The sequence below is a fragment of the Bufo gargarizans genome, chromosome 2, assembly GCF_014858855.1.
Source record: "Bufo gargarizans isolate SCDJY-AF-19 chromosome 2, ASM1485885v1, whole genome shotgun sequence".
NCBI classification, from domain to species: domain Eukaryota; kingdom Metazoa; phylum Chordata; class Amphibia; order Anura; family Bufonidae; genus Bufo; species Bufo gargarizans.
The window spans coordinates 610,074,985-610,096,816 of record NC_058081.1 but is presented as its reverse complement, the minus strand read 5'-3'; the positions used below and the strand labels follow the sequence as shown (position 1 = coordinate 610,096,816).

General features: G+C 46.6%; 1 protein-coding gene across 2 annotated transcripts in view; it reads right to left on the bottom strand.

Moving 5' to 3' along the window:
* SCN3B (sodium voltage-gated channel beta subunit 3) overlaps positions 1 to 21,832 on the bottom strand; it is a 61,344-nt gene that overhangs the window by 27,796 nt on the left and 11,716 nt on the right. For both annotated transcript variants that reach the window (XM_044282016.1, XM_044282017.1), the window contains one exon: positions 4,694 to 4,857. In XM_044282016.1, the coding sequence (XP_044137951.1) occupies positions 4,694 to 4,857 (164 nt within the window). The remainder of the gene's footprint in view (positions 1 to 4,693; positions 4,858 to 21,832) is intronic.

The following is a 21,832-nucleotide window of genomic DNA, read 5'->3' as shown; positions in this document are numbered from 1 at the left end:
ACACCTTATAACTGATTTTGTCCACAGAGCTTACATATCCATTTTTCACTAACCACTACATATTCATTTCTGTAATACACCTGTTTGGTCAAAAGTGCCCTTTCAACCCCTAAAATGTTCGTACAGAGGTGCTCTTTCTAAAATGGGGTCACTTCTTGGAGTTTTTAATTTCTGGGGACCTAAGGAATTTGTTAACTTGCACAGCCAAGCGTTTCCTAATTCTATGAAACGCCTGATGGGTCAAAGTAATCACTACACACTTTGAAATATTCCTTGAGGGGTGTAGTTTCCGGAATGGGGTCACTTTTTGGGGGTTTCCACTGTAGGACCACCTCAGGGTGTCTTCACGTGCGACATAGCTCCCAATTACCATTCCAGCTGAATCCGCTCTCCTAACGCCATATGGTGCTCCTTCCACTCTGAAGCCTCCTGTGCGCCCATACGTCATTTTTTGAGCACATATGGGGTGTTGGCGTATTCGGGGGGAAATGGGGAACAAAATGTGGGGTGCATTTTGTCCTGTTACCCCTTGTGAAAGTGAGAAATGTGGGTGTAAAGCAACATTTTTCATTTTCACAACCAAGCATTTCCTAATTCTGTGAAACGCCTGATGGGTCAAAGTGCTCACTACACACCTTGAAATATTCCTTGAGGGTCGTAGTTTTCGGAATAGGGTCACTTTTTGGGGGGTTTCCACTCTAGGGGTACCTCAGGGTGTGTTCCATTGCAAGATGGCGCCTGTCAATTATTCCAGTGAAATCTGCCTTCCAGAAGCCATTTGGTGCTTCTTTCCTTCTGACCCCTGTGGTACGCCCATATTGCAGTATACAAGTACATATGGGGTATTGCTGTAATCAGGAGAAAATGGGCAATAAATTAGGGGGTGCAGTTTCTCCAGTTCCCCCTTGTGAAAGTGAAAAACCTGGGCCTAAAGTCAATTTTTCTGGAGAAAAATGCAATTTTTCATTTTCACTGCCAATTCCATTAATCCCCTTTGAGGACACAGTTCTCACTACACAAGTGAGACTGGAATTTGCCAGAATGCATATTGATAAGCCACAAAGTTTCTGGGAGAATGTCCTTTGGACAGACGAGACAAAACTGGAGCTTTTTGGCAAGTTACATAGTCTCTCTGTTCACAGATGCAAAAATGAAGCATACAAAGAAAGGAACATTTTACTTACTGAAACATGGTGGAGGCTATGTTATGTTTTGGGGCCAATTTGCTGCTTCTGGCACAGGGTGTCTTGAATGTGCATGATACAATGAAATCTCAAGACTATCAAAGCATTCTGGAATGGAATGAAATGTGCTGGTCGCAGGTTATGGGTCCTTCAACAGGACAGTGAGCCAAAACACACAGCTAAAAACATCCAAGAATGGCTAGTAGCAAAGCATTAAACGGTTCTAAAGTGGCCTTCTACGAGACCTGAATCCTATTAAACATCTATGGAAGGAGCTGAAACATGCCGTCTGGAGAAGGCACCTTTCAAATCTGAGACAGCTTAAGCTGTTTGCTCATGAGCAGTGGGCCAAAATACCTGTGGGCAGGTGCAGAACTCTCACTGAGAGTTACAGAAATCGCTTGATTGAAGTGATTGCTCAACAAAATATTAAATGAAGATGTCACTAGCCGGGGACCCAAGGCAGACCACTGGGACGTCAGGGAAACAGGACACGGCAATACAGATTAGCAGCAACAATTAGTAAGAGCTGCATAAAGAAATACAGACGTATGCACAGGCGCACTACACGGAACAGCGCGTGTGGACCCACTGTGCCACTGACTGGCAATACTCTGTATGGGCGCGACTAAGCAACTCCCTGGTAGTCACTAGAGCCTCAGATGGTGAGTCAGTGTCAGCTGATCCAGACAGACCAGAAGGTACCTGAATTAGGTACTGGCAGGAAGCGTAGACAGGCAGACAGAGACGAAACCAGGAGCAACGGAGCAAACAAGAGAACCACAGATCAGAGAAACGAGGCACAGAACAGGCTAGAGATTCAGATAGACAAGAGATTCAAGGCACACAGAGATTCACGTCAGACAGAGATTCCCCCTACGGAGAAGCCAGGGACCCTCTTCCTAAGGCGGGACACAGAACAGACAACAAAACGGAAGCTGTTAAGCACTGCCAGGCTATCGGACGCAGTTACGCACTTCTAGGCGAGCAGGGAACAAACCAGGAACATAACATAATACAGGGCAGGTACAGACAGAACAGGACATGGCAAAACACCAGAACAGAGCAGGTACAGACGAACAAAGACCAACAATGCAAAGCCAGGTGATACCACGCAGAAGGGTAACAGGAACCCCAGGACAGAAGCGAGGTGCTACACCTAGCCAGGCACAGACAAGACTGAACAGAACCCCAGCCCCCAAAGCCCACAGATGGATAAGGCTGGATAACGAGGGCACCTGGAAAGCCTCACCCAGGCACAGATCAGGCGAGTTAACCCCAACAGAACCGGAGTAGAAAACACAAGACACACAGGCTGCAGCACAGGCCGTTGTCCCTGGCACCCAGCATACACGGAGACACCCGCAGCCAGTACACCAGAGCACAACCAACCTGTGACACCACAGACAACCAGAGAAGCATCACAGCAAGAGCAAACATCCCATGACACAACAGACACTGGGAAAGCAAAATACACAGGCGCGTTCAGGACACCGCAGCCTCAAGCAACCAGCCTGCACAGGTAACGGCCTGCAGCCAGTACGCAAGGGAGCATGCAGCCAGCTTACACAGAAAACTGTCACAATGAACCACACTGTGACAGAAGAGTACTATCATTTTTGTCCAGACCAGTTTGTTAGTTTGTTTTATAAATTATTCTGTTGAACCACAATTCAAAAGCAATGTCTTATTTTCCTTAGCTGATTGTAAGTAAATATTGATTATTACTTTTGTCATATATACACTCTATACACTCTATATACAGTGTGTATATATACACTTTTAATATGTAGTTGTATTACTTAGCAACTAGAATCCAATCCAATGGTGTCGCTAATAATATTCACAAATATTTACAGTATATTCAACTATAAACACTGGATATAATATTACAATTGTGAGAAGGGGAACAGTGCTATATAGCCGTGTCCTTAAAGGATTTGGCTCAGATAGGTGTGGGTCCCACCACTTCTATATCCAGAATAGGGTCCCCAAAGTGAAGTAGTGAGCACTGCACATGTGCAGCGTTCTCCCCTATCATCACTATGGGAGTTTGGAAAATTTCAGAACTCCCATAGCAGTAAACAGAGAGTGGCCCCGTTCTGAAGATAGGAGGTGGGACCTGCACAATCTGACATTGATGGCTATAAAATCTGTTATTGGTGTGTATAAGCCGTTGTGTGTGTATATGACCTACAAACACAACGATCTACCATTATATGATTTGTATCCTGCATTTATCACCATTTCTACATCACCTTCTACATGCTCCAGCTTTGACTGCCAGTTTTCCATAAGCTAATAGTTGGAGGCTAGCTACTATAATGACTTTCATACACAGCACACAAAGCTGAGCAGTGGAGCTGTGAATCCAGCACTGGGGAGAGATCAAAATTTACTACCGCCTTCAGCGGCCTGACTGTGTGTATATGAAACTCTGTCTCCCTCCAGCAGCTCACTTCTCCTTCACCTCTGGATAAACTTATATGGGCAAAATTGTAATCTGATCCCTCAGTAAACTGATACTCTTGGTCTCGTCCCTTTAAAGAGCATCTGTCAGCATGATCCACCCTAGTAAACCTGGCATATTGTCTGGTAGGGTTGATCATGCTGAGTGTAAGGACCCCTCCCTTGCAAGAATCAGATGTCTTTATTGAAAAGTTTCTACTTTTACTCTTTGCTAATGAGGTACTCAGAGCACCGAGGGGCGAGCCTAGTCTTTCAGAGCACTGCTTCACCTCTGCCTTTCCCTTGTTGTCACTGCTCTCCCACTGATTGACAGTGTTAGGCATTGTCCTTATTCCAATGCCTGGCTCTGTAACCCTGCACATGCGCCAGCGAGAGATCAGTTGGTGCATGTGTGGTAGATCTCATTCACTGCCCCTGAGATCTGAACTGTGGCTCATGTGCAAGGTTTCAGGGCCAGGCATCAGAACAGTGAAGATGGTTGGCAATGTGAATCACTGGGAGAGAGGGAGGTGAAGCACGTAAAATGACCACTATGTGTAGAAAGAGCATTTTTCTCTAAGATATATTACAAACTTTCTTATATTCACTTGAAATATAGATTTTTGCAAAGTGTGTTGGGTAAAGGGGCCCTGGAGATGTGGGGTGTTGGACTGTCACCGATCAGATATTAATGACCTATCTTAAGGATAGCTCATTAATACCAGGAGCCTAGAAAATGGCTTTAATGGCTCCACAGAGCACAGATAAGTTATCCTAGTGTAAGCAGAACCATAGCCCTGTAGTCTTTTCAGCGTTAATGAAATTATATAATTTCATAGACCCTTAGGGTGCAGCCAAACATTCAGGATTTTTTTAGTGCCGTTTTTGAAGCCAAAGCCAGGATTGGATTCAAGAAAAAGAGAAGCTGTATGTGTCCTTCATACCTCCTCTCCTTTTATGATCCACAACTGATTTTGGCTTCAAACTGTATAAAAAAAAACCTCAACGTGTGGCAGCACCTTTAGTATGACAACAATGTAGATGTGATGCATAATACATACAAGAGATCTGTTTCCATTGGGAGGTTGAAAGAACCACTCCACACTGGTAATGGCGAACACTTCCTCTCTTTGCATGCAGGAGATGCACAGTAAGGTCATATTGTGTCCTTGGACGGCTTCTGTCCCCGATGGAACCTCAACGCACACAGGTAAGCACACCCCCACTGCAGAGGGTCACCAGCACATGGAAGAAAGGTGGTCGTACATCAGGCAGGGTAGGGGGAAAAACAAAAAGTTCCACACAAGGGACGTCCAGAAGGAACAAACACAAGACATATTGAATCCAAAAAAAATAAAACACAGCAAAGACCAGCCAAAATAAGTTTAATTACAATAAAAAGGGGGAAAACAACATAATAGACAAGTACAGGAACAGTAATGGGGTGAGTAACAACACCATGAGATGGACAATACACCAAAGGGGAGACAGAAGAGAAGATACTCGTTAGTTCATATTTCACATCAGATCACAATATCAATAGTTGCTGATTAATAGCATTTATTGTGGCTTTTTACAACAATATGTCACAATTGGCAGACTGTTCTGTGGTTTTTCAATCAATCCAGCTGGAACATTCCCCCTTCCTTGGTCCCCACAGCAGCTGCTTCTAGCACATTCACATCCTCTCCAACACCTCTTATTATAAGATATTGTATTACCCTGAAAAGAATGGAACGGTTTCAGGCTTCACTCAGGCGAGTCAAGAAAAGAATCAGCAGTGCAGCATTTGTACCAGCGCAGTGTTACTGAAGGCTATAAATACAACATAAAGCACAGAGCATACATCTGATATATGAAAGGCTAAAAAAATAATGGTGTCATTAAAGGGATAGTGGTGAACAGCCTGTGTAAGACCTGCAAATAACAACCTTCAAACCAGCACCTGGATCCAAATACTTTTATAATTGCATGCAATAAAAAATTTCATATAACCATATAACCACTGTGCTATGCAATAAAATGTGTCTGTATAGCGCCACCTGCTGTTTGTTCTGTGTTCCTTATCAGTGATCAGCGGCAGGGGCAATATTCAAATTTGCAATATTTCATGTATAATTGGGCGAATAGTCATATATTTGCGAATTCGGGATCTCCAGTCATTATTTTCTTGATTGCGAAAATCGGCAATCGGAAAAATTTGCGATACGAAAATTCGCGATCAACACTACTTCTAAAGTCAAAGATGATGCAGCCTTCTCATTGGCCCACAAGCAAGAAGCAGTGAGGGATCATGGGTACTGACGAAAAAAAATCTAGAATATTCCCGAATATTAAGATATAGCACTATATTCTAGATATTTGCGAATTCTCAAAGTGGCAATATTCGCGATAAAAATTTGCGATTTGAATATTCGTGATCAACACTATTGCTTATTTCTTGTCCACCTCACTGTGATGGTTGCACGTGCTCAGTTTATATTTTCAACTGTCACCAGCCGTATATTCGGTTGTGGTAGTTACAGGGAAATAGTTACAGCAGAAAGGACACATCCCCTGAGATGCCAGGCTGAAGATTACCTAGCAGAGCTAGAATTGGAGCAGTGAATGGATCCATGGGAGGTACAGCGCTGGTTCTAGCTTTGTTAGGCTACTTTCACATCTGCATTTTCCTTTCCAGTATTGAGATCCGTCATAGGGTCTCAATACCGGAGGAAAACGCTTCAGTTTTGTCCCCGTTCATTGTCAATGGAGACAAAACTAAACGGAATGCACCAGAATGCATTCCCTTCCGTTTGGTTGCGTTCCCACGGGATGCGGAGCAAGACGGATCCGGCATGAAACACAATGTAAGTCAATCGTGCCGGATCCGTTTTCTCAGACATGAAAGAAAACGGATCCTCTAACTGGCACTGACTGTGGTTAGGAGGTTGCATATTACGGTTTTAATCCTGCATATTACTAGTTTAACCTTGTAAATGCAGCTCGGATGAGGAAGACACAGGAGAACTTCTTTTTCAGTGGGAAAAAGTATGCAAATTCTACAATATAATTTGAATACTTTTTATCATGAAGAACTGCCAGAAAAATAATGTTCCATACACCGCAGTCCTGTCATTGAGAAACCGTGCCCCCTCCCTGAGCTGCATCTAGGGCACCTCATGCAGTTAAAGTGGTCGTCTCACTTCTGTAAGTGGCATTTATGATGTAGAGAAAGTTAATTCAAGCCACTTACTAATATATTCTTATTATCCATATTGCCTCCTTTGCTGGCTGGATTCATTTTTCTGTTACATTATACACTGTTCGTTTCCATGGTTACAGACCACCCTGCAATCAATCAGTAGTGGTCATGCTTGCACACTATAGGAAAAAGTAGTAGACTATGTGCGCTAGGGATCGACCGATATTGATTTTTTAGGGCCGATACCGATAATTTGTGAACTTTCAGGCCGATAATTTATACCGATATTCTGGGAATTTTCATTTTTGAAAAAAAATAAAAAATTCCCACAAATCTGCTTAAAATTAATGCTTATTGTTAATGTGTATTTAATTTTTTTGTAAATCTTTCTTTTTCATTTATATTTAATATTTTGGTGTTTTTGATTTTATTTTTGTAACTTTTTTTTTTTTTTTTAACTAACTTTTAGCCCCCTTAGGGACTAGAACCCTTGTCCTATTCACCCTGATAGAGATCTATCAGGGTGAATAGGAGCTCACACTGTCCCTGCTGCTGTGTGCTTTGTGCACAGAGCAGCATGGAGCTTACCATGGCAGCCAGGGCTTCAATAGCGTCCTGGCTGCCATGGTAACCGATTGGAGCCCCAGCATTATACTGCTGGGGCTCCGATCGGAGGAGCAGGGGAGAGGGAATCCTGTGGAGGGGCGCACTGCGACTGGGGTGGGGGGGCCCTATGAGCCACCACTGCTTAATACTGGGGGGGGGTAGGGGGGGGCACACTGCGCCACCAATGCATAATACTGGGGGGGCTTGGGGGGAGGCGCACTGCGCCACCAATGAAGCTTAATCTCTAATTTATTCATATACAGGAGGCGGGAGCTGGCTGCAGGATCACATAGCCGGCTCCCGACCTCTATGAGCTGTAGCTGCGATCCGTGGCACCTGAGGAGTTAACTACCGCAGATCGCAGCTAACGCTCATAGAGGTCGGGAGCCGGCTATGTGATACTGCAGCTCCCGCCTCATGTATATGAATAAATGAGATTAAGCTTCATTGGTGGCGCAGTGGCCATAGCTCCTCCCCTTCTCTTGTCCCCTGTCCTTTTATTGGCGGCGGCAGCAGCAGCAGCAGCAGCACAGGGGGAGGAGACACTGCTCCTTCTCCCCTGTGCTGCTGCTGAGGGAACACGGAGAGCGCTGAGAGCAGCGCGATCTGTGTTCCCAGTACGCTATCGGAATATCGGCAAAATAAATGCCGATACCGATAGCGTTCAAAATCCTGAATATCGGCCGATAATATCGGTAAATCCGATAATCGGTCGATCCCTAATGTGCGCTCCCATGGTCCCGGCCACCAGAGAGGGTGACACTTTTTCTGTAGTGTGAAAGCACGGCCATCACTGATGGATCGCAGGGTGTTCTGTAACCATGAAAACGAGCAATGTATAATGTGATAGAAAAATGAATCCAGCCAGCAAAGGAAGCAATATGGATAATAACAATACATTATTAAGTGGCTTGTAGTAAAGGGATTCTGTCACCAAGTTTTAGGTTATAGAGCTGCCGACATGCACGGCTAGATCGTCGCAAGCATGTCCGCAATATACCTGTCCTATAAGGCTGTGTGCTTTTATTTTCTTTAAAAAAGGATTTTAGAGATATGTAAATTAGTCTTGTAAGGTGACCAAGGGGCTGTACGGACCTTCCTGGTGCCCAGCCACGCCCCCTGTGAAGAAGCCCAGCACTGTCTATGTCCACCGAATCTCCTCCTTTCGTCATCGATAGATAGCCGTAATCTCGTGATGCGCAGTTCCTTCCCTGAGGCTGATGTCAGCACAGGAAAGGAACACTATACCAGCACTGCGCATGCGCAAGCTCGCACATCGCGAGATTGCGGCTATCTAACGGTGACGAAAGGAGGAGATTCGGAGGACATAAGCGGTGCTGGACTCCTTCACAGGCGGGCGTGGCTGGGCACCAGGAAGGTCCGTACAGCCCCTTGGTCACCTTACAAGACTAATTTACATATCTCTAAAATCCTTTTTTAAAGAAAATAAAAAGGACACAGCCTTATAGGACAGGTATATTGCGGACATGCTAGCGCGCGATCTAGCCGTGCATGTCCGCAGCTCTATAGCCTAAAACTTGGTGACAGAATCCCTTTAACTTTCTCTACATGATAAATGCCACTTGCTGAAGTGAGACAACCCCTTTAACCCATACTATGCTTTTTATCAATGAAGGGCAAGAACCCCAAAGCAGTGCTAAAGAGACACCTTATCTCATACCAAGTTCACCTTAATGCAACCAAAAATAGTATACAGTTGCAAGAAAAAGTATGTGAACCCTTTGGAATGATATGGATTTCTGCACAAATTGGTCATAAAATGTGATCTGATCTTCATCTAAGTCACAACAATAGACAATCACAGTCTGCTTAAACTAATAACACACAAAGAATTAAATGTTACAAATTTGTTTTTATTGAAAACACCATGTAAACATTCACAGTGCAGGTGGAAAAAGTATGTGAACCCCTACTAATGACATCTCCAAGAGCTAATTGGAGTCCAATCAATGAGATGAGATTGGAGGTGTTGGTTACAGCTGCCCTGCCCTATAAAAAACACACACCAGTTCTGGGTTTTCTTTTCACAAGAAGCATTGCCTAATGTGAATGATGCCTCACACAAAAGAGCTCTTAGAAGACCTACGATTAAGAATTGTTGACTTGCATAAAGCTGGAAAGGGTTATAAAAGTATCTCCAAAAGCCTTGCTGTTCATCAGTCCACGGTAAGACAAATTGTCTATAAATGGAGAAAGTTCAGCACTGCTGCTACTCTCCCTAGGTGTGGCCGTCCTGTAAAGATGACTGCAAGAGCACAGTGCAGACTGCTCAATGAGGTGAAGAGGAATCCTAGAGTGTCAGCTAAAGACTTATAAAAGTCTCTGGCATATGCTAACATCCCTGTTAGCGAATCTATGATACGTAAAACACTAAACAAGAATGGATTTCATGGGAGGATACCACAGAGGAAGCCACTGCTGTCCAAAAAAACATTGCTGCATATTTACAGTTTGCACAAGAGCACCTGGATGTTCCACAGCAGTACTGGCAAAATATTCTGTGGACAGATGAAACCAAAGTTAAGTTGTTTGGTAGAAACACACAACACTATGCGTGGAGAAAGAGGCACAGCACACCAACATCAAAACCTCATCCCAACTGTGAAGTATGGTGGTGGGGGCATCATGGCTTGGGGCTGCTTTGCTGAGTCAGGGCCTGGACGGATTGCTATCATCGAAGGAAAAATTAATTCCCAAGTCAAGACTTTTTGCAGGAGAACTTAAGGTCATCTGTCCACCAGCTGAAGCTCAACAGAAGATGGATGTTGCAACAGGACAACAGCCCAAAGCATAGAAGTAAATCAACAACAGAATGGCTTAAACATGAGAAAATACACCTTCTGTAGTGGCCCAGTCAGAGTCCTGACCTCAACCCGATTGAGATGCTGTGGTATGACCTCAAGAAAGCGATTCACACCAGACATCCCAAGAATATTGCTGAACTGAAACAGTTCTGTAAAGAGGAATGGTCAAGAATTACTCCTGACCATTGTGCATGTCTGATCTGCAACTACAGGAAACTTTGGTTGAAGTTATTGCTGCCAAAGGAGGTTCAACCAGTTATTAAATCCAAGGGTTCACATACTTTTTCCACCTGAACTGTGAATATTTACATGGTGTGTGCAATAAAAACATGGTAACATTTAATTCTTTGTGTGTTATTAGTTTAATGAATGGTGAGGAGGTAAGTAAGGAAATACAGCGGCACTGCTCGTGTGTAGAAGACACTGCCACCTCCTGCGATCCGGAACTCCTGAACTTGCGGCTGTATCGGGGGACCCAGATACTGTGTTGCTCAGCGTGGTGAAAGTAGTACAAAGCAAGGAATGTAGATAATAGACACGCGGCACTCACCAGGGTCGATGCTTCATAGATGCTTTAATTGCTGGTAAGCAAGATAGCGTGGGGTGCACAGGCTGGGGAGCGGACAGGCCCAGGTGTGGTTAGGCAGTAACGTCCGTTTCGCGCTGAATCGCGCTTCCTCGGACCGCTACTAACGTGCAGGCGCACAAGCGTGCTTTTTAAGGGCAGACCTAGGTCATCCCCATGACGACCGTGGACGCTCCCCAGGTGCGCACTGTGAATAATACAGAAAGGAATCATTACATTGTTACACACACTTGCTGCAAAACTCTGCAGCGTAACATTTTGTAACACACTGTCACATCAAAGGAGGAGACAAGTTACACTAGCAAAGAGGAGGGGATGCTGGATATACAAATCAAGAAGATATACATAGGAGTTATAACATAACAGCTGGTTCCCTATTGCTATATAGTGCATGGGGGAAATAAAGCACAAATAGAGGAGGTGGGGAATGGATATCTGGAACTACAGATAGTCAAGTTTTGGTACGGGCGCAGGAGACTAATGAGTCCTTGAATATACTATTACAATGATGGGGGAAAAGGACTTTAGAGGAAGACAGCCATGTCGTTTTTGTCATTCAGACTGTGTGGTCCTATGGCTCCCGTTTTGATGATCCATCGAGCCTCCAGCTGTAACAAAAGACGCCCCGTGGGATGGGGCCCACCGCTTCTATCCCAGCAAAGGAGAGGCTAGATGGATCGCCATTGTGGGTTGAGCGTACATGGTCAACAAGGCGCAGAGAACCATGTCCCGTCCTGATAGAGCCAAGATGTTCCCGTATACGCTCAAACAGGGGCCTAATGGTTTTGCCAATATAGAACCTATTGCAGGTACATGATATGACATAAACCACATGGGTAGTGCGACATGTGATGAAATCATTGACCCTATGTGTGACGCCCCCTAGAGACAAGGACTTCCCCTGTGAAACATAGGGACAGGACGAACACGTCCCACATTTGAAGTTACCTTGGGGTCTCCTGCTTTGGAGCACATTTGAAGTTACCTTGGGGTCTCCTGCTTTGGAGCCAATTGGACTGTTTAGTCCGCCCTAGTGCACTGTGGACTAACCTGTCCCTTAGGGTGTGACATTTTCTAAAGGCGATTAAAGGTCGCTGGGAGGCCAAATCCCCCAGGACTGGGTCACCCCTCAAGAGATCCCAGTTATTGAGCACTGCTTGTTTTACAATGTCTGCTGCTGGACTGAATTTAAAGATAAAGGTAAATCTATCTTTGTTGTCTTTGTAGACCTGATCACTGAGTAGACTATATCTGGGGCGGAGAGCAGCTCGATACATCGCATCAGTGATGTCTCTCTTGGAGTAGCCCCTCTCTAGCAGCCTGTCTTTGAGTTGGTGGGCCTGCCTAAAATAGTCCTCCTCTGTGCTGTTAATCCTACGGAGGCGTATAAACTGCCCATACGGGACGGCTTCCTTGACGGCAGGGGGATGAAAGCTGGTCTGGTGGAGCAGTGAATTGGTGGCTGTGGGTTTGCGGAAGCCCATGGTCCGCAAAGTACCATCAACAATGGTGACCTTAACGTCCAGAAATTCTAGACTGTTGCCTCCGAAGTTGAGGGTGAATTTCATGTTCATGTGATTAGTCTTGTTGATGTATTCCACAAACTGTCCACACTGAGCTTCGCTGCCCGACCAGACCAGAAACATGTCATCCACGTACCGCAAGTAGAGGTGGACATATCTAAGAGAGGGGTTCTGCATGGAGAAGACGTAGGTCTCTTCGAATACCGCCAGATACAGGTTACCGAAGGTGCACGACACTGGAGTGCCCATCGCTGTACCTAGTATCTGGCGGTACCACTGACTTCCGAACTGGAAGACGTTATTAGATCGTATCAAGTCTAGGGACTCCTGAATAAACTGTGAATTTTTTTTGCCTTTGTTGGAGCTGCTAAGGACTGTTGCTATAGCTTTAAGGCCTGCATCATGTGGAATTCTGGTATACAAGCTCTCCACGTCTAAGGACACAAGGTGGAATTCCTCCTGCCACTCAACGGAATTCAGTGCACGGAGGAAGTCCCCGGTGTCCTTTAGATACGTGGGAATGCCTTTCAAAAGGGGCCTCAGTTACCAGTCCACATATCCCGAAAGTGGTTCAGTAGCTGATCCCATGCCGGAGACGATAGGTCGTCCCGGAGGATGGGACAGCGATTTGTGCACCTTTGGCACAAAATACCAGACTGGGTTCTTAGGGAACTTGGGGACTAACTTATCCAGGATACTGGCAGGGTGAAATTGTATCTCTATGTATTTAGAGAGGAGAGATCGTACCCTAGTGAGTATCAGTGGGACGGGGTTGTCACCTAGTTTCTCGTATACGTTGATATCTCCCAGCTGCCTGAAAGCTTCCTCCAAGTAGAAGGCCTTGGTCATCAGGACCACGTTTCCCCCCTTGTCGGCGGGCTTAATCACTATGTCTTGAAGGCCTGTAAGCCAGCGTAACTCTGCTTTCTCCTCTCTGGTAATATTAGGGGGTGCAACCGGGTAAATCAGTGCACGTACGTCCCTAATTACCCTTTTGTGAAAGAGGTCAATGGCCGAGCCCGCCGGAATAGGGGGAAGAAAGGTGGACCTGATGCCACCTGAGAAGGATGCTGGAGGCTCCAAAACCTGGACACTTTCACTGTCAAGACCCGCTAGGAACTGAATACATGAGATTTCCTCCGTATCAAAGCGGTGCTGGAGGTGAAAATCGGTGCATGTCATTTGTGCTGGGATCTCGCCCGGTAACAGCTGGGGGTGAGTTGGACTGCGTTCTGAGAACATCTTCCTCAGGAACAATTTGCGTATTGCCTTATATAAGTCCACCTCAAAGTCGACGGGGTTAAATTGTTCCACCAAGCTGTATCCCAGTCCTCGATGGAGCAGTGAGATACAGCTCGGGGGTAACACATAGGCAGTCAAATTGATGATAAGGCTAGGACGGTCCTGTATAAACGGGGGTACTTGGTGTTCTTCTACTGTTTCAACGTCACTTGTCGCAGTCTCCTCGTGGACACGGTCTGAATGACAAAGACGACATGGCTGTCTTCCTCTAAAAGTCCTTTTCCCCCATCATTGTAATAGTATATTCAAGGACTCATTAGTCTCCTGCACCCGTACCAAAACTTGACTATCTGTAGTTCCAGATATCCATTCCCCACCTCCTCTATTTGTGCTTTATTTCCCCCATGCACTATATAGCAATAGGGAACCAGCTGTTATGTTATAACTCCTATGTATATCTTCTTGATTTGTATATCCAGCATCCCCTCCTCTTTGCTAGTGTAACTTGTCTACTCCTTTGATGTGACAGTGTGTTACAAAATGTTACGCTGCAGAGTTTTGCAGCAAGTGTGTGTAACAATGTAATGATTCCTTTCTGTATTATTCACAGTGCGCACCTGGGGAGCGTCCACGGTCGTCATGGGGATGACCTAGGCCTGCCCTTAAAAAGCACGCTTGTGCGCCTGCACGTTAGTAGCGGTCCGAGGAAGCGCGATTCAGCGCGAAACGGACGTTACCGCCTAACCACACCTGGACCTGTCCGCTCCCCAGCCTGTGCACCCCACGCTATCTTGCTTACCAGCAATTAAAGCATCTATGAAGCATCGACCCTGGTGAGTGCCGCGTGTCTATCATCTACATTCCTTGCTTTGTTATTAGTTAAGCAGACTGTGATTGTCTATTGTGACTTAGATGAAGATCAGATCACATTTTATGACCAATTTGTGCAGAAATCCATATCATTCCAAAGGGTTAATCGTTAATTTCTAATGATAATTTGTTTTCCCTTAGTCCTAACAGCAGCACAGATGGGGGTTAACTGCCCCCCGTGGACTGGTAGGACCGGCGGAATGTTTAATGAGCCCAAAGAATAAACCAATAAAAGAACTCCAGCTCCCTTAAAGGGAGGGGTTCATCCCCCAGCCCACCGTGTATATCACAAGAAAAAAATGCTTTAGGGCGGGAAATTTGTGTGCTGCTGTTAGGACTAAGGGAAAACAAATTATCGTTAGAAATTAACGATTCCCTTACGTCCTACCAGCAGCACAGATGGGGAGATAGCAAGAAGAATCCCCTAGGGAGGGTCCTCATGCTCGGCAGAAGCAAGAACTGTCTGCCCAAAGGCCGAAAACTCTGATACCCTAGCATCAATCCTATAATGGGAGATGAAGGTTGATTCAGAGCTCCAGGAAGCTGCCTTACAGATCAACTCTAGGGGGAGAAGACTTCTCTCCGCAACAGAGGTAGCTACGGCCCTTGTAGAATGGGCCCTCACAAACTCCGGAGGATCTAAGGATTGAGAGGTGAAAGCTTCCCTGATAGCTTCCTTGACCCAGCGACTAATAGTCGTTTTAGACGCCTTACGGCCTTTAGACTTACCGGCAAACAGGATAAAGAGATTTTCATCCAACCTGAATTCTTTGGATCTATCCACATAGATCTGAAGGCATCTAGATATATCCAGTGGATGTCGCACTGGGACATCAGAGGAGGAGGCAGAGAGTAATACAGGTAGAGAGACTACCTGATTAATATTCTGAAAGGTTGAAACCTTAGGTCTAAAGTAAGGTAGAAATTTTAAAAGGACCCTATCCTGTAGAAACATGGTATATGGGTATAACGCGGAGAAAGCTTGTAGCTCCGAAATTCTTTTGGCCGAAGTTATGGCCAGAAGAAAGACCATCTTAAGTGTTAAAAATTTAAAACTTGCCTCCTCCAAGGGTTCAAAGGGGGGGGATGCTAGCCCCCTGAGAACAACTGACAAATCCCATTGAGGGACGGGTTTCAGTATTGTAGGCTTCAATCTTTCCGCTCCTTTAAGGAAGCGCTTGATGAGAGGGTCCCGAGAATATGGTCTGTTAAGACAGGCCGAGATGGCAAACACTTGGACCTTTAGGGTAGATGGGGCGAGACCTCTGTCCATCCCATCCTGAAGGAACTGTAAGATCGCTGCGAGGGGCGGATCTGCAAACGCCACCTGGTTGGAGGTACACCAAGAGGTGAAGATCCTCATGATCCGAGAGTAGGCCTTTTTAGTAGACTCTGCTCTGGAATGCGATAAAGTTCTCAGGACCGACTCAGAGAGCCCATCCACTCTGGGAAGGGACTGATCAACCTCCAGGCTGTCAGGTTGAGTCTGTGCAGATCTGGGCAGAGATGCGTGTCCCATGACACCAGGGTCTGCTCCGGGGGGAGTCTCCAATATTGTCCCCGACTCATCTGAATGAGCTGGGAAAACCAGGATCTCTTGGGCCAAAATGGTATGATGGCTATTACCGAGGCCTGATCCTGACGGATTTTCATCAATACCCTCGGAATCATGGAAAGAGGAGGGAAGATGTACGCCAGCCTGAACCTCCACGGTGTTGTCAGAGCGCCTATCGCCAGGGGGTTGACCTCCCTGTCTAGGGAACAAAACCTCTGTACCTTGGCGTTGAACTCGGTTGCCATAAGATACTCCTATGGCATCCCCCATCTGAGGACTAACTATTTGAAGATCTCCGGATGTAGTGACCATTCCATGGTCGATAGGCCGCAATTTAGGCGGTGCGTGATGACGTTGAAGGAGCCTCAGATGTGAGTGGCGGATAGATGGGATAAGTTCAGCTCTGGCCACCGCAGAATTACCCCGATCACAGACGGAAGGGGTAAGAATCTTGTGCCTCCCTGCTTGTCTATATAAAGCACGACAGTCCTGTTGTCTAACGGGACTTTCACTGCTTTGCCCCGAATCTGAGGGGCGAAGTGAAGGAGGGCTAGCCGGATAGCACACATCTCGTGGAGATTTGAAAAAAGATGCCACTCCTGAGGAGACCAGGATCCCCGAACTGGGGACCCGTCTATATGAGCGTCCCGGCCTACTAGGGACGCGTCCATGGTCAATATGAGCCAAGCTGGTTGGGTCATAGACTTCCCCTGTGGTAGATAAAACCACCCTGTGGGGGAAAGTTGGGACTGGTTGAATAGGGGGCACAGGGAATCTAGCCCCAGGGGGCTGCCGTTCCGTTTGTTTAAGACCTCCGACTAAAGGGGCCGGAGGTGCTATAAAGCTCAAGGGACTGCATCCACAGTCGCTGACACGAGCCCCACCATCTTCATGAGGGTCCATATGGAGACTCATTGTGGTACATAAGGGACCCTTACTAGGTCCTGTATCCGCATTCTTCTTTCTGGTGTCAACTGGAGGGACATCTCCAGAGAGTCGACTAAGAATCCTAGATGACGGATAGAAGTCGAAGGGCTCACGTTCGACTTCAGCCAGTTGACAATCCAACCTAGGTGGAGCAGAAGAAAAAATGCGACATGAAGAAGATGGGAAAGTAGAGGCCAGATGTCCAAGTAAGGGACAATGGTCAGATCTTGGAGTCTCAATGCTGCCACTACCGATACTATGACCTTGGTGAAGGTCAGGGGGGCAGACGAGATTCCGAAGGGAGGGGCGGCAAACTGGAGATGTCTGCCTACTCCTAGTATCTGGACCGTGATCGTGAAAAATTTCACAGCCTTGAGGTCCAGAATGGCCATCACCTTCCCAGAGCTGAGGAGGTGGCTGACCGACCTTATAGTTTCCGTGTGGAATCTGGTCCTCCTTAAAAAGGGATTGAGAAGTATTCAATCTCTGATCGTCCGAAGATCTCCCGTCTTCTTGGGAACCAGGTATACTGGAGAATAAATCCCTAGACCCTTCTCCCCTGCCGGTACCTCCTCCAGGGTTCCCTTGGAAAGGTAGTCTTGAACATAGACCTCCAAGATTCTTTGCCTGGCCGGCAAAAAACTGCGAGTAGCAATGAGTCTTCCTGGGGGGAGAAAAACAAGGTCTATTAGATTGCCTATGGCAACGATATTTTGGACCCAAGGATGCGGGATTTCTTGGGCCCATAAGAGTCTGGGGGAGGTGGAGAAGGGGTACGGGAAAAACCAGAAGTGTAACGACAGGGATAGCAGGGCTTATCCAAGAGCCTCAGAGAGGCCCATAGTCAGGAGGTTTGTTTTGCCTCCCTGGTGGGTTTACGGGAGCGCCTAGAAAATTTTCTAGGCGGCCCCCCCCAATCTCTGCGTCCAACCTGCTGTCCTGGCCGGCCCCCGCGGGCTTGTCTACCCCTGCCTCGAAAGGATTGTTGGGGGAGACTCTTCCCCTTTTTATCTGAAAGACCCTCCATAATGGTGTCTAATTCAGATCCGAATAGACGGCCAGGTTCAAAGGGGAGCCCACAGAGGTTATACTTGGACGCATTATCTGCGTTCCAAGGTTTCAGCCACAGAGGTCTCCTAGCGGCAGATACTAAAGCCATTGTTTTGGCTGCCAACTTTAACTGAAGTTGGGCTGTGTCACATAGGAAGTCCATGGCCAAATTGACGGACTTGAAGGCAGCGAGGATATCATCGCGAGAGACACTCTGGTCGACATCCGTCTGGATCTGATTCAACCTGGCTCTGAGGAAGGACGAGACCTCTGTGGCAGCAATGGAAGTCGAGGCGGAAGCGGCGGCAGCCGAGTAACCTCGTCTAAGGGTGCACTCTGTCCTTCTATCTAGAGGGTCCTGCAGGCTAGACCCATCGTCCGCAGGAACCAGAGTGCGCCTGGACAACTTGGCAATTGCCATGTCCACCTTAGGAATGGAACCCCACGATTCCACTAAGGGTTTAGCCATTGGGAACATTTGTTTGAATTTCCTGGTAAGGACTGGGCCTTTTTCCGGCTTTTTCCACTCTGTGCGCATCACAGAGAGAAGGGTCTCATCTGCCCTAAAGACCCGCTGGGTCCGGTAGGCGGGATCGGAAGACTCCCCTACGTCAACATCATGGTCCCCCGACCTGATGGACCTCAGAAGCTTCTGAGTCTTTTCCGGTGGAAAAAAGCCAGAAGTCGATTCTTCTTCCTCAGAAGAAGATGACCCCACAGAAAGGGGTAAAGGCCTATCGGGGCCCCCGCTCACCTCCATAGGAGCTTGGGAGGGAACAGGTAGCCTCTCATTAAGGAGACGTACGACCCCTTGAATGGAATCGTCAACATAAGTTTTGGCCCACTGGTACATGTCCTGCATCGAAGGCTCAGTAGCAGTGGTGGAACGACAACTGTCACACCTGGAGAAAGGGCAGCTCTCATCAAGAGGCGTATTGCAATCATAGCAAGCCAGGTGTTTCCTCTTGGTGGCTGTTTTCCGTAGCTGATTGGGCTCTTGGGGAGAGGCCATAGCTGAAAATAGAAAGGGAAAACAATTAAAACATCAAAACATCCTAAAAGAAATAAGGGAAAAAACCCTCCATGATTTTAGGAGCACGAACCAGAGGAGTCAGTAATAAGCTCTGAAAGGCAAAAAATCCCGTCTGGATAGAGAAATATCACAGAAATGCAGGAGACTCTGGAGCTTGCTTGTAAGAGCAGCGCAGCCAGAGACCGACTGAATGAAAGCAGGGAGCTTAAATAGAGTAGCTCCGCCCAGGGGAGTGGTCTTTGTTAAAATAATCCTCCCCCTAATGATACTGCCATTCATCAGCTGTAGCCTTCCCTAAAAGAGAAGGTTAATGCATAAGTGGTGATCACCACCACACCTCCATCTCCCCTGGAGAAGAAAAAAACCGGCCGGTAATCTTTATCCTGAATTTCCTTGCAGTCAGGACCGAACGGCCGGCCGAGGGACCGGAAGTGACGCCGCGGCAAGGCCCGCGTCACCTCCGGTCATGGCGGCGCCCATACCAGCCTCATGCAGCGGAGCGCTGCCGACTCACAGGGGGAGACCGAGGCAAGTAGAACTAATCCACTTGCAGAAAATGAGGCGCAAATATAAGCGCACTAACAACTGGAAAAAAAGGGGAACAGTCATGGCTCAAAGAGTCAAAAAACGTCCCCAATTCTCAACAAGGAGAGAGTAAAACTCGCCAGTCCACCTGTCCAAAGGACAGAAAAAAACACGGTGGGCTGGGGGATGAACCCCTCCCTTTAAGGGAGCTGGAGTTCTTTTATTGGTTTATTCTTTGGGCTCATTAAACATTCCGCCGGTCCTACCAGTCCACGGGGGGCAGTTAACCCCCATCTGTGCTGCTGGTAGGACGTAAGGGAACATACTTTTTCTTGCAACTGTATCTCTACATGACTGGACCTATTATTATAAACAATAGTCTTTTCCATACACTTGCACTTTCTTGGTGTACGCAGGTCACCATCAAGTACTAAAGCACTACCAATACTTATCCCATCTAGAAGCTGTAGCCTGAAACAATAATCCATTTATCAAGATCTGCAGATCATCCATGTCATCACATTGTCTTGCACTGCATTAGTGGTTGGAACTATATGTTAATAGCTGCTCCATATGGGCAGCTGTTCAGGTGCTGAGAGCTCCAGAGTAATGTCTGCAACGCACATTAGCAATGCATTATCTGAGGATAGGGTTTCAGCTGTTGGCAGACGCTGGATCTGAAGTCAATTAGCTGAGGTCTGATCTGAGGTCGTATCGGGGTCTTATTACCATTGGGGGTCTGATTGCTGGTCTGATCTGAGGTCTAATGAAAAAAAAAATATTCTTATTGTTCTCCTTCTACTGTTTTTTGTCTACAGCTCTAAAGCAGACTGAGGCTACTTTCACAATCGCGATTTGGCTTTCCGTTTGTGAGATCAGTTCAGGGCTCTCACAAGCGGTCCAAAACGGATCAGTTTTGCCCTAATGCATTCTGAATGAATAAGGATCTGCTCAGAACGCATCAGTTTGCCTCCGTTCCGTCTCCATTCCGCTTCGGAGGTGGACACCAAAACGCTGCGTGCAGCGTTTTGGTGTCCGTCTGACGAAACTGAGCCAAACGGATCTATCCTGGCACACAATGTAAGTCAATGGGGACGGATCTGTTTACTCTGACACAATCTGGCACAATAGAAAACGGATCCATTGTTTTGGCTATGTTAAAGATAATACAAACGGATCCGTTCTGAATGGATGCAGATGGTTGTATTATCTGAACGGATCCGTCTGTGCAGATCCATGACGGATCCGCACCCGAGTGTGGATGTAGCCTTATGTGGGTCCCCATGATTAAATACTCCACATAGTCCCTGATATGTTGGTTATGTGTCGGCTTGTCTGGAAACAGCTACTTCAGTCTCGGCCACTGCTATTTAGGAGCAAGAGTCAGACATTTATACTAGATGTCGTTTTCCTGGAACAATTAGGAAACTGGAGCCGTTTATTTAGACTGAGTCTGCATTGTAGACCTGGCGGCTCTGTATTTCCAATTCTGGCACAGAATGAGGCTTTGGCAACACATGCAGTTGTTTCCTTACAAAGTAATACATGTTGCACATGTTTGTGATCTGCATATCCCTAGACATAATGGCCTTAAAGGGGTTGTCCCATCTCACCATTTCCAAAGCAGGACGGGACTGAAGGCCTGCCCAAATGGCCAGGCTTACTGAGATTGCTGAGCGTCTGGCGCTCCACTGTTTCCGTAGATCCTTTTGCAGTGAATGGGAGCTACGTAAACAGCATAGCAGTCAATTCAAGTTCAAGTCAATGGGGCTGAGCTGCAATACCAAGCACAGCCACTATACAATGTATGGTGCTGTCCTTGGAAAGCTGCCAGGAGCCTGCTCCACCCTCCAGGGCTTCCGTGAGTGCAGCAGCTCCCTGAAACAAGTGAAGATGCTGGGACGTGATGATGATGACCTATCCTAAGGATGCATGTAAGTCATCATTATCTTTTCCAAGATAACCCCTTAAAGTATAACTGTCATATATATAATTTATTTTTTTTGAGTATTGGATTGTGGTGATTAATATCTCCTTGGTGGCCCTATTTCAACTTTTCACTGTGTACTCGATTACCCCTTAATTCCACAGTTTTGTTCCCTGTACTGCCTACTTTTACCTCTGCTTAAAATAGGGTTGCTATGCAGGGTCCGTCTATGTGTTGAAGGACGGAGGACGCAGAAGCACGCAGGGTGAATGCAAGGTCAGTTTACAGACAGCCAGGGACTGTAAGTAAATGATTACAGCCAGGTCCTCCCTAGCAGCTGATAACAG